We start from the raw sequence: 14,479 nt of genomic DNA on the forward strand, positions 1-14,479 counted from the left end.
AATCACAATTTTCTTTCTAACTTTTTTCTCAGTTTTTTCCGAATTTTCAAACCTTCTACAAAGTGATCAGTCATCCCAATATGCATGTTTATGCTGAACATTGTTATTTTTTATCTCCCAAATTAAAAAAGTTATTTGACATATTTCGATATTTTTGGGTATACTTTCACCTCAACCATCTCAAAATTACGCAATTTTACGCACGTAGCAGTTTCATACGATGAAATAACTATCCTTAGACTTTTAATTAAAGGTACACACTTTGGTATGTAAGAGTATGTAAGCAGCCTTTTCGCCTGTTTTTCAAAGCTATTCGATGCCGATTTTTGTATACAAAAATTTAAAAATAAAGCAGTTTTGAGTTTCGTAAGTGGCCCCGACCGATCTTGAGCTAAACATGCATGCATGTTTGATGAGGTTACAAAGAAAGGAGAAAATGTTAGAAATAGATCAACTAAAAATTGAGTTTTTTCTTATATTCAGTATTGTAAGCGTGGATGCAAATGCGTAAAAGCTTTTTTCAAATTCAATTTATTCTTCTTCCCCGATTTCAAATGGAGCGAGCAGAGATTTCGCGTCTTCCGAAAATGTTTTAACGTAGATGATGGACGTGGGTTTTGGAATAGAAAGTGATGCTTCGAAGCAGCTCTAATTGGAACAAGTGAGGACATGAAAATGCTCGCCTCGGTTTTTGTTCCATCATCATTCTCGAAGGTTTGGTTATACTCCGGATTCCCGGATGGACGGCGGATCCCATATTCCACCGTCATCTCCATATACAGAAACTCTGCATCCGTGAGATTGATTAATTTCCCTTCGTTCACCTCGATGATACGCTCAGCTGTTAAGTCAAGTAAATGTTGCAGTTTGATTTTAATCTCTGTTTCCGATATAACGACAAATTCATCCGCTGGATAGTTACTCTTTCTAGCAATTAGCAATCTATAGTAAGGGGGATAAATATTTGCATATATTGTTGTACTGCTAATTTGAAAAATCGCTTTCCACCATGAGTGCCAGAGCTTCCACATCCGTATAGCTATAGATTGGGTGACTTTCTGCTCTACTCCAGGAATCCCTAATTCTGGTGAATCAAGAAGGAGTTGTTTGGGTAGCTTCATTGATCAGCTCAGCCGCATCCGTTTGCTTCTCTTCCCGAAGCTTCATTCCCGTCGCAAATGCCAGCTCATTTGACGGGTAGCGATTTGGAATGTCAATATATGCTTACAATACTGAATATATAACTGAATATAAGAAAAAACTCAATATTTAGTTGATCTATTTTTAACATTTTCTCCTTTCTTTGTAACCTTATTAAAGCATGCATGCATGTTTAGCTCAGGATTGTTTGGGGCCACTTTCGAAACTCAAAACTGCTTTATTTTTAAATTTTTGTACACAAAAAGCGGCACCGAATAGCTTTGAAAAATAGGCGAAAAGGCTGCTTACATACTCTTACATACCAAAGTGTGTACCTTTAATTGAAAGTCTAAGGATAGTTATTTCATCGTATGAAACTGCCACGTGCGTAAAATTGCGTAATTTTGAGATGGTTGAGGTGAAAGTATACCCAAAAATATCGAAATATGTCAAATAACTTTTTTATTTTGGGAGATAAAAAAAAACAATGTTTAGCATAAACATGCATATTGGGATGACTGATAACTTTGTAGAAAGTTTGAAAATTCGGAAAAATCTGAGAAAAAAGTTATAAAGAAAATTGTGATTTTCAGGACCTCTTCATAGAAAACTTTATGTTTCTCGTAACATATAAGAGATAGACGCATGGTGTCTTCGACAAAGTTTATTGTTTTGAGATCACCAAAAATTTTGCCGAAGACACCATGCGTCTATCTCAATCTGTTAGAAAAATAAATTTTCTATATCACTTTTAGGTGGATTGATCACTCATATTCCTACATTTAAAGATGTATTTTTCAATATCTTGAAACTTCTCCGAACATACATTATGGGTATAATCAACATTTGAAACGCTATTTAATTAATCGCACGAAAACGGCAAAATAAAACACTGTGCATCGGTCATTTGGCGCGATTTGTCTCTGGTGTAACGGCTTTGGCAAAGTTACAGATAATAATTGAGTTTTTCTGCAAAAAATATACACTCTGTGTTTTTTAGTAATAAAGTAAAAAAATGAAGCTAATTATCTGAAAACACCCATTTTCATCTAATGGTTGATGGTTATTCGATCATGGAGAAATAAGAAACAAAAAAGCTGAAATTTTCAAGAAAACAAAATAATGCCAAAGCGTTTGGGTTAATTGGTATAACGTTACCAGCCAAAATGTAGACAGTAATTTTGTCCTTCCAGAAAAAAAAGCCAAAAAAATTTATTTTAGAGAAAAACATAAAAATAAAATTATAAATTAAATATCTAAAAAACTCACTTTTTATACATCGGATTTTCTTGTATGAAAACTACACATTATAACCTAACCAAAATAGTTAACTGAACTCTGAGAAATAAAAGAAAAAAATTAAATATTTTCTAAAAAAACACAAATTTTTTGCAGTGTATATTCTTTTAGAAGAACAAAATCATCATCTAAAACTTTGCCGAAAACACTATACCGATCAGACGAAACGTTTAGATGCTGAAAATCTTTTCTATCATCAATAGGCACTCATAGCGAGAGATATAGACCATCTCACCGAATTTCTTTAACCTCACTTTTCTGACAGTTAGTGGTAACCAAGCATGGAAAAGTTCACTCACTAGCAATATTTCATGCAAATGTGTTCTTTGATTTATCAGTTATCGTTCAACTATTTCCACTCGCGTACAAGTTTTCCATAGAAACGCTGCTGATTGTTTTTCGCCTTCAAGAGTTCCGAATACCATAGAAAGAGACTGAATGATTCAAACACGATAGTATTTATTGTTTCCAAGTTCACTTGCATTCAACACTATCGCGAGAAGCGTTGAGATATTATCGCCAGTGATACAAAATTATGAATCCAAATGAACGTTAGATTGCGTTCAATTGTTTGCTTGCCGGAGCAAATAGGTATCATTAATGCTTACGGAAATTGTAGCATGATGCATTAGCATCTGATACTTGAAATCACCAAGAATCATCGTGGTATATCACGGTGAAAGCACGACGTAGAGTAGCCGAATTACGCCCACAAGCAACCAACATTTGAAAGAATCATTGCGATCGCTTGTGTGCAATCGTTTACGATTCTTTCGTGAAACACTCGCTATATGTTGCTCGCTCCGCCTAAAGCAGGCAATACTGAAACAAAATCATCAAAGAAAGCTACCATATATTTCTTTGCTCTAAGTTGTCTCTTGCAAGCTTGAGAATGTGAAACTTTTAATAGCGATGGTTTGCTAGGATTGAAAGCTTATAAATAGCACGTTCAGAAATGATACCCGAATGATTGTTATGCGATACAAGTTTTTCCATCCTTGGTGGTACTGGTAACTATGTTTATGTTTCGGACCTTGTGCTTTTTTCTGGTGGAGCAATCGTGTGTGTAGTGGAAATGCTGCTCAATTTATAATTGTTCTTAGTTTTCTGGCACCTCTCGCACAACATTTAAAGGGTATTTTGGCCACAATTGAAATAATCTGCTATAATTAAGTACAAAAAGTAAAATATTTAGGGTATTAAGAAAAAACTGCGTCTAATGCTTATCCTTAATACAAATACAATAATATTGTATTCACACGATTTAAAATTACACTTTTTCGAAGCCATTTCCCACGAAACTGTACTCCATTTTTTTCGGCTACCGGATTGAAAACACCTGTTTTTTGCACAAATTTCAGCCAAATTTTTATCTGCTTCCTGTTTGCTCGTCCGTAACACGCAGAAATTTGCACTAAGAAAAATGGGGGCAACACATTCACGTGAATGACAGCTGTTTTGTCGAATCACGACAACGAGTAACATCCGTGCCGAGATACCAACAATGTTTTTGCTGACCTCGGCATCAACAGTAATTAACGATAAATTCGGCAAAATAGAGACGAGTTTCGTCAAGCTTAGTTTTTTTGGCGAAGTCTCGGCAAAATGATCTGACGACTTTCGGCAACCAGCATTTTTTTTTGCTGGAATATCGGTTGAATCTCAAGTCGCCGAGGTCGAGATCCAGTTTTAAGTGTGTATATCCAAAAAATTGACATTCAAAATAAGTTATTCAAAACAGTCATCTTAGTGTAGGAACCGAATTGAATACTTTAATTTTTCAAATCAAAATGAGCTCTGTGAAGTGCCCAAAAGAAATTTCTGTCGCGTTTTTAATATTGTATCTATGAACATCACTTACTCTCACAATTCGATCATACAAATAGTTTTGGGGGGGTCTAGATAATGTCCACGGTCCATACAAAATTTTTAGAATTTATATGGGCAGTTGTCCATCCTCCTAGATGGTATCGAGGTACGATGCTGGTTTAACAAGCCATTCGTCGTAGGTTCGAGTCTCGGCTCGGGAGAGACTGTGAGTGTCAGTAGGATCGTAGCGCTAGCCCCGCAATTGTCCTGTACACTAAACAGTTGGCTGCGGAGTCTGTGTATAACAAACAGAAGGTCAAGTTCCGAATCGGAATATAGCACCAAGGAAAAAAAGGGCAGTTGTCCACGGGGGGGAGGGGTCAAAATCGTTGAAAATCTGTCCACGTGGTATGTGGATGGCCCCTTACTTACTTTACTTTTACTTGTTCTTAGTTTTCTGGCACCTCTCGCACAACATTTAAAGCAGACCTGTCCAACCTTTATAACACGCGGGCCAAATTTCACAATCTACAACAGCTGTCGGGCCAAAACTTTAAAAACTTTCAAATTTCAGCTTCAGCAAATTAAAAAAGTTATTTGACATATTTCGATATTTTTGGGTATACTTTCACCTTAACAATCTCAAAATTACGCAATTTTACGCACGTAGCAGTTTCATACGATGAAATAACTATCCTTAGACTTTTAATTAAAGGTACACACTTTGGTATGTAAGAGTATGTAAGCAGCCTTTTCGCCTGTTTTTCAAAGCTATTCTATGCCGATTTTTGTATACAAAAATTTAAAAATAAAGCAGTTTTGAGTTTCGTAAGTGGCCCCGACCGATCTTGAGCTAAACATGCATGCATGTTTGATGAGGTTACAAAGAAAGGAGAAAATGTTAGAAATAGATCAACTAAAAACTGAGTTTTTTCTTATATTCAGTATTGTAAGCGTGGATGCAAATGCGTAAAAGCTTTTTTCAAATTCAATTTATTCTTCTTCCCCGATTTCAAAAGGAGCGAGCAGAGATTTCGCGTCTTCCGAAAATGTTTTAACGTAGATGATGGACGTGGGTTTTGGAATAGAAAGTGATGCTTCGAAGCAGCTCTAATTGGAACAAGTGAGGACATGAAAATGCTCGCCTCGGTTTTTGTTCCATCATCATTCTCGAAGGTTTGGTTATACTCCGGATTCCCGGATGGACGGCGGATCCCATATTCCACCGTCATCTCCATATACAGAAACTCTGCATCCGTGAGATTGATTAATTTCCCTTCGTTCACCTCAATGATACGCTCGGCTGTTAAGTCAAGTAAATGTTGCAGTTTGATTTTAATCTCTGTTTCCGATATAACGACAAATTCATCCGCTGGATAGTTACTCTTTCTAGCAATTAGCAATCTATAGTAAGGGGGATAAATATTTGCATATATTGTTGTACTGCTAATTTGAAAAATCGCTTTCCACCATGAGTGCCAGAGCTTCCACATCCGTATAGCTATAGATTGGGTGACTTTCTGCTCTACTCCAGGAATCCCTAATTCTGGTGAATCAAGGAGGAGTTGTTTGGGTAGCTTCATTGATCAGCTCAGCCGCATCCGTTTGCTTCTCTTCCCGAAGCTTCATTCCCGTCGCAAATGCCAGCTCATTTGACGGGTAGCGGTTTGGAATGTCAATATATGCTTACAATACTGAATATATAACTGAATATAAGAAAAAACTCAATTTTTAGTTGATCTATTTCTAACATTTTCTCCATATTTTGTAACCTTATTAAAGCATGCATGCATGTTTAGCTCAGGATTGTTTGGGGCCACTTTCGAAACTCAAAACTGCTTTATTTTTAAATTTTTGTATACAAAAAGCGGCACCGAATAGCTTTGAAAAATAGGCGAAAAGGCTGCTTACATACTCTTACATACCAAAGTGTGTACCTTTAATTGAAAGTCTAAGGATAGTTATTTCATCGTATGAAACTGCCACGTGCGTAAAATTGCGTAATTTTGAGATGGTTGAGGTGAAAGTATACCCAAAAATATCGAAATATGTCAACTAACTTTTTTATTTTGGGAGATAAAAAAACAATGTTTAGCATAAACATGCATATTGGGATGACTGATAACTTTGTAGAAAGTTTGAAAATTCGGAAAAATCTGAGAAAAAAGTTATAAAGAAAATTGTGATTTTCAGGACCTCTTCATAGAAAACTTTATGTTTCTCGTAACATATAAGAGATAGACGCATGGTGTCTTGGACAAAGTTTATTGTTTTGAGATCACCAAAAATTTTGCCGAAGACACCATGCGTCTATCTCAATCTGTTAGAAAAATAAATTTTCTATATCACTTTTAGGTGGATTGATCACTCATATTCCTACATTTAAAGATGTATTTTTCAATATCTTGAAACTTCTCCGAACATACATTATGGGTATAATCAACATTTGAAACGCTATTTAATTAATCGCACGAAAACGGCAAAATAAAACACTGTGCATCGGTCATTTGGCGCGATTTGTCTCTGGTGTAACGGCTTTGGCAAAGTTACAGATAATAATTGAGTTTTTCTGCAAAAAATATACACTCTGTGTTTTTTAGTAATAAAGTAAAAAAATGAAGCTAATTATCTGAAAACACCCATTTTCATCTAATGGTTGATGGTTATTCGATCATGGAGAAATAAGAAACAAAAAAGCTGAAATTTTCCAGAAAACAAAATAATGCCAAAACGTTTCGGTTAATTGGTATAACGTTATCAGCCAAAATGTAGACAGTAATTTTGTCCTTCCAGAAAAAAAAGCCAAAAAAATTTATTTTAGAGAAAAACATAAAAATAAAATTATAAATTAAATATCTAAAAAACTCACTTTTTATACATCGGATTTTCTTGTATGAAAACTACACATTATAACCTAACCAAAATAGTTAACTGAACTCTGAGAAATAAAAGAAAAAAATTAAATATTTTCTAAAAAAACACAAATTTTTTGCAGTGTATATTCTTTTAGAAGAACAAAATTATCATCTAAAACTTTGCCGAAGACACTATACCGATCAGACGAAACGTTTAGATGCTGAAAATCTTTTCTATCATCAATAGGCACTCATAGCGAGAGATATAGACCATCTCACCGAATTTCTTTAACCTCACTTTTCTGACAGTTAGTGGTAACCAAGCATGGAAAAGTTCACTCACAAGCAATATTTCATGCAAATGTGTTCTTTGATTTATCAGTTATCGTTCAACTATTTCCACTCGCGTACAAGTTTTCCATAGAAACGCTGCTGATTGTTTTTCGCCTTCAAGAGTTCCGAATACCATAGAAAGAGACTGAATGATTCAAACACGATAGTATTTATTGTTTCCAAGTTCACTTGCATTCAACACTATCGCGAGAAGCGTTGAGATATTATCGCCAGTGATACAAAATTATGAATCCAAATGAACGTTAGATTGCGTTCAATTGTTTGCTTGCCGGAGCAAATAGGTATCATTAATGCTTACGGAAATTGTAGCATGATGCATTAGCATCTGATACTTGAAATCACCAAGAATCATCGTGGTATATCACGGTGAAAGCACGACGTAGAGTAGCCGAATTACGCTCACAAGCAACCAACATTTGAAAGAATCATTGCGATCGCTTGTGTGCAATCGTTTACGATTCTTTCGTGAAACACTCGCTATATGTTGCTCGCTCCGCCTAAAGCAGGCAATACCGAAACAAAATCATCAAAGAAAGCTACCATATATTTCTTTGCTCTAAGTTGTCTCTTGCAAGCTTGAGAATGTGTAACTTTTAATAGCGATGGTTTGCTAGGATTGAAAGCTTATAAATAGCACGTTCAGAAATGATACCCGAATGATTGTTATGCGATACAAGTTTTTCCATCCTTGGTGGTACTGGTAACTATGTTTATGTTTCGGACCTTGTGCTTTTTTCTGGTGGAGCAATCGTGTGTGTAGTGGAAATGCTGCTCAATTTATAATTGTTCTTAGTTTTCTGGCACCTACCATTTAAAGGGTATTTTGGCCACAATTGAAATAATCTGCTATAATTAAGTACAAAAAGTAAAATATTTAGGGCATTAAGAAAAAACTGCGTCTAATGCTTATCCTTAATACAAATACAATAATATTGTATTCACACGATTTAAAATTACACTTTTTCGAAGCCATTTCCCACGAAACTGTACTCCATTTTTTTCGGCTACCGGATTGAAAACACCTGTTTTTTGCACAAATTTCAGCCAAATTTTTATCTGCTTCCTGTTTGCTCGTCCGTAACACGCAGAAATTTGCACTAAGAAAAATGGCGGCAACACATTCACGTGAATGACAGCTGTTTTGTCGAATCACGACAACGAGTAACATCCGTGCCGAGATACCAACAATGTTTTTGCTGACCTCGGCATCAACAGTAATTAACGATAAATTCGGCAAAATAGAGACGAGTTTCGTCAAGCTTAGTTTTTTTGGCGAAGTCTCGGCAAAATGATCTGACGACTTTCGGCAACCAGCATTTTTTTTTTTGCTGGAATATCGGTTGAATCTCAAGTCGCCGAGGTCAAGATCCAGTTTTAAGTGTGTATATCCAAAAAATTGACATTCAAAATAAGTTATTCAAAACAGTCATCTTAGTGTAGGAACCGAATTGAATACTTTAATTTTTCAAATCAAAATGAACTCTGTGAAGTGCCCAAAAGAAATTTCTGTCGCGTTTTTAATATTGTATCTATGAACATCACTTACTCTCACAATTCGATCATACAAATAGTTTTGGGGGGGTCTGGATAATGTCCACGGTCCATACAAAATTTTTAGAATTTATATGGGCAGTTGTCCATCCTCCTAGATGGTATCGAGGTACGATGCTGGTTTAACAAGCCATTCGTCGTAGGTTCGAGTCTCGGCTCGGGAGAGACTGTGAGTGTCAGTAGGATCGTAGCACTAGCCCCGCAATTGTCCTGTACACTAAACAGTTGGCTGCGGAGTCTGTGTATAACAAACAGAAGGTCAAGTTCCGAATCGGAATATAGCACCAAGGAAAAAAAGGGCAGTTGTCCACGGGGGGGGGGGGGGGGGGTCAAAATCGTTGAAAATCTATCCACGTGGTATGTGGATGGCCCCTTACTTTCTTTACTTTTACTTGTTCTTAGTTTTCTGGCACCTCTCGCACAACATTTAAAGCAGACCTGTCCAACCTTTATAACACGCGGGCCAAATTTCACAATCTACAACAGCTGTCGGGCCAAAACTTTGAAAACTTTCAAATTTCAGCTAGTTATTAGATTATGTGCAAATATGTGTTAAAAAACATGCTGGCTAACTTTGGTTTTGATAAAAAAGCAGTCCGTTTTAGATTTATAAAAGCCAATGGTGATACCAGTTGAAGTTAACCATAATAAAAGTAATCTTTCAAGCCACAGTCATAACAAAGATGAAAACGAACAAACAATGATTTTTTGAAATTTGATTTGTAAGATTTTAAAATTACATGGGCTTGGAGAGTTGATGAGAAACGTGAAACTATTGGCTTTTTTTTCAGAATACGTGCCATATTGATCTCAAAACCTGATACCGAAATCCGCAAACATGATTCTAAATTCTCGTCTGATTAAGATGAACGACAACCGTTTTTTAACTGCCTTCATTCTTTTGAAGGTGTTCTTCATTTTTGAAATGTCGATACGGATTGAATGTTTGATTGAAAGAAAGAAACAGGATGTCATTACAATTAAAATAAGTTTAAATTATACAAAGATGTTTCGTATCTCAACAAATCCCAATTTGCATATATCAAAATGTAGGCCAAATTTGAATTGTGATTTAAAACTCAACGCGGGCCGCGAGAAATGAAGCAGAGGGCCGGATGTGGCCCGCGGGCCGTACCTTGGACAGCCCTGATTTACAGGGTATTTTGGTCACAATTGAAATAATGCGATCAGACAGTCGTAACAAACTCATATCAAAATTATATCTAAGTTTGTAAGGAGTTACAAAATATGTTATAACTCAGAACTATACTCACAACGCGTTGAACAAAATCATAGCTCATCCAGCTCCATGCATTTGAATGTCCAGGTATAAATTATGTTTTACCTGAGTTCGTGTGCCCTACCCTAAACATAAACTAATTTATGTTTTCAAGTCACATTATTTTCATCAGTATCTACAGCGGATTTGAGGTGAGAACTATAAATCCACGTGCCGTTAATCTGCAATAATTAAGTACAAAACTGCTTCGCTTGAAGGTAAACAAAGTTACCAGTAGCTGTCAAACTCAGATGTGTGACGTCACCGTGCGATGGTCTATAATTCCAAAACTTGTCCCAGATTTTGTGCTGACATAAATCAAACTTTGGGACTATTCTCTGTTACAATTTGTTAGTGTTATTATCTCGAGGAAAATGAATCCTAATTGGCCTTGGAGGAGAAACTATGTATTCGAGCAGTTGAGAATGGAGATCTATTGGAAGCTCAAACTGCACGACAGTTTGGTATTTATAGAACGTCGATTATAAAATAATAATATCTAGTGGTTTCACAAAAACAAGCAATAAACTGTAATTGAAATTGTATATATATATATATATATATATATATATATATATATATATATATATATATATATATATATATATATATATATATATATATATATATATATATATATATATATATATATATATATATATATATATATATATATATATATATATATATATATATATATATGCACCTTGAAGAAAGTTCGCAAAAACGCCACGAAAAAAAATATTTTAAACTAACTTTTTTTGTTCATTCATTTGTAGTTTCAACCAATATTTCATTGAACAATGAAATGTGTATTATTTTATTCAAAACATCATGAGTTTCAATGATATCAACAAAAAAGTACAAAACAAATCGGATAAAGGTCTACACCTAAACTACTCTTTTTCAGCCCCACTTAAAAAAAGTGTGATACGAGAATGAAACAGAGTGTGGTTTTAAAAAACAATTATCACTGCAAATGTTGACAAGTGCCATAACAAAAAAATGACAGCTGCATACACTAATGTCACTTCACTGAACTGTTCTTTTTTTAACTGAAAAGTGTGGTATGAAATAGTGTAGTACGTTGCAAAAGCGAATCTGAAATAAATCTTCCAGTCACAGTATTGACACACGTTCTCGAAACCCCCAAAAACCTCAACTAGCTTGCATATATGCTTTACCATCAGTAAGTGGTATTGAGCAAATCTATGTCAGTACTTGGTAGGAAACTGACACCTGGTACAGTCTCATTTACTATACTCGACCAAACTTTGCTTGTCAATGACGGCGTGTTTGGTAGTCACTATGCAGCCTTCAGACAGCGTGTTTGTGCGTTGTTCTTCGTTGGTGTCCTCAACCAATCATTATATTATCAGGCGCAGCCCATTTTTTTGCGGAAACAAATTTCGAATCTATTCATGGTTTTGAATACAATACAATAATATTTGATTTAGTTGAGGATGGATAAACTATTAAAAGATATGTGTAATGTTGAACAGGCTGAAGAAAATAAAGATGCTGATAACGGAAAAGACACCCTGTAATGTAGTATAAAACACCATGCTAATTTTGATAACAGTTCTTCCCCATCTTTGAGATGCAATCATTTTGAGGTGACGTCATTCGTGCTGCAATTTACGGTATATAATGAAATAACATAATTTGGTTGTTAATGTGAGTAAGGGTGAATCTTAAGGTCATCAATAAATAGTGCACTCGAGGGTATAAAAAGCTTGGAAAGTAGAAAAAACAATAGAATAATATAATAATTCATCATCATCAAAATGAATTATCACAGCTTTGTATTTTTGTAACTAATGCGGTTGAGTGATCCAGACATCAATAAAAAAGTTTAACCAGGAGACTGGTGTCTCTTAGGTAAAAAATGTTATGACGAAAATCAGTGTAGAAAACTAACCTGAACTAGAATAAATAAAAAATTTAAAATATGCTAGACAGCAGTATGGAGGCAATGGAAGCAGATCCCATAGACACCACAACTATACGAGTTTTTGCTGATAGAGTCACGGTCATCAACGACCATCTCTTCATCTGGGCTATTATTGATGGGGTGCTGATGGTGTGTATTCTCAGTGGGAATATATTGACGATTCTTGCCGTTCGTTACCATCGACGGTTACGGCAATTGCTTTCGAATTTGTTCGTTTTATCGCTAGCTATGTCGGACATTTTTGTGGGCCTAACCCTTCCATACCATCTGGCGTTTTACATGGGAAATGAGCTTGGCCACTACAAGTACTTATGTCTGTTGAGGTTTTTCGTTCTAATAATAGCGTGCGGCGTGTCGATTTGGAATCTAATTGCAATCGCTGTGGACAGATACATCGCTATTTGCTATCCATTACACTATACACGGTAAGTATAATAAAAGGAAACAACACTTTGCTATTCGACTGTAAATTTAAGATCAAATCTCCTAATTCAAATCATTTCAATTCAAACCGAATTTTCATCAGATTCACTAAAATTATACTGTTGTACTTTTATCTAGATTCAATTTAGAAACTAATCAGTAAAGCACAAATCCAGTCTATCGAACACTTTATGTCAGCTGTCAACAGAGATATACAAGCTGCACAATTATTAACCGACCTGATAAGCCGACAAAAGCATCGTGTGGGTTCACTAATCTGATATGGAAATGCAAGGGAAATGATACAGTGGAATTCCGTGAGAACCATAGTCGTTACAGATTGGTCTTGATATACATATGGAAAAAATAAGGCAGTTCACATAACTTGTAAACACTGTGACATCATAACATACAGACTTACAGAATAAATTTGTGAACATTGTAACGTCAGAATTTATTCGCTTGCAAGATAATTTACTCGTTCACTAAATGAAAAGTTATTTATTTTACACCGTGAAACAATATTGACACGTACGAGTCACAATTCATTCTAACTGCATTTGAATATTAAAATTGATGCACCGAATATTTAATATGTGAAAAGGCTGCGAAAAGAAACGTGATAAAACACCATTTATATTCATTTAAAAATGATTGATAAATAGCAGTATATAGTCTAATAATTTTATCGTAATGTTAATGTTCATGTTATTATTACAATTACTACTGCTATTATTATTGACGGATTCCACGCGAACTCGACCAGATGATGGCAGCCTCCTCAGAATCCAATGAAACTTTGTGGGTATGTAGGCCTCACCAGAGCTCCAGATTTTATTTTGAAAAATCTGTATGTACCCATTAAAAAAATTGTATTTTTCTGTATCCTGTTCGTGTGCCTGCAAGTGCTCGGGTTTGGGGTTACTGGGCTTTAAATCCGACCTTAAACCTCGCCTGAAACCGTAAAAAGTTGGGTAAAATTTTTGACAGAAAACTCCTGTTTATAGCCGGATTTTAGTTTTCTATGAAAGCAATCGAATCAGGTATTTTTGTTCCAAAGTTTTCCCACTTAGCCAAATGTCGGATGTCCAGAAGAAATCAAAGAAAAGCAATTTCCCGCTTAGCTAAATGCCAGACGCCCAGCAGAAGTCAAACAGAAGCAATAAAAGAGTAAAAGAAGAGCGTGATTGTCGACAAAAGAAGAGCGTTGGTTATCGTCAACGCAAATACAATATAAATACAATCAGCTGCAAATATTCCACTTAAGACGAGGAAACAGATTTTAAAGTTCGTTCGCACCCATAAAAATTCTTATTCGGAACAGTCAGACTGCTTGTGAAAATCGAGAAAACAAAAAAGCAAAAATATTGCTCTCTTTTTCTCTCACACAAAATTATTCGCAATAACACTGCGTACTGTGGATAAGGTAATCCACGAGACAGTTGCGATCAGCCTCAGGTTTGTTCAAGAGATCGCAACTTGGATGCAATCCGGATCGAGAAGCGTGAAATACAAACGTTGTCCGATTGGTTGCTCTAGTATTGCAAATGGCAACCCTTCAAACAACAATAGAATATTATTTAAGTTGTAAAGTAGGCAATGTATGTGATTTTTTCGAGAACCGTCTGCCGGGGTGAGATTGTGCCAAAAAAGGATATGTTTTTGTTCCTTAGCTTGTAATGCACACATTTAGGCAATGAGTTTGATCCAAAGCCCGTCAATGCAAACTTAAATGTTTAGTTAAAGACTGCTGCAAATATCGTTAGGTTACAATAAACTATAATTTTGCTAAAATTAAATGAACTTTGGCCTAAT

The 14,479-nt window shown here is 35.5% G+C and overlaps 2 protein-coding genes across 3 annotated transcripts in view; one reads left to right on the forward strand and one right to left on the reverse strand.

Annotated features, from left to right (window-relative positions):
* Positions 1-14,479, reverse strand: part of LOC129719193 (serine/threonine-protein kinase Smg1) — a 199,853-nt gene that overhangs the window by 53,442 nt on the left and 131,932 nt on the right. The gene's annotated exons all lie outside the window — the stretch shown is intronic.
* Positions 11,616-14,479, forward strand: part of LOC129719201 (histamine H2 receptor) — a 28,626-nt gene continuing 25,762 nt past the window's right edge. The window contains exon 1 of the mRNA XM_055670726.1: positions 11,616-12,666. Coding sequence (XP_055526701.1) covers positions 12,239-12,666 — 428 coding nt within the window. The 5' untranslated portion in view covers positions 11,616-12,238. The remainder of the gene's footprint in view (positions 12,667-14,479) is intronic.

This window comes from Wyeomyia smithii, chromosome 1 (genome assembly GCF_029784165.1).
Source record: "Wyeomyia smithii strain HCP4-BCI-WySm-NY-G18 chromosome 1, ASM2978416v1, whole genome shotgun sequence".
In the NCBI taxonomy this organism is placed as follows: Eukaryota; Metazoa; Arthropoda; class Insecta; order Diptera; family Culicidae; genus Wyeomyia; species Wyeomyia smithii.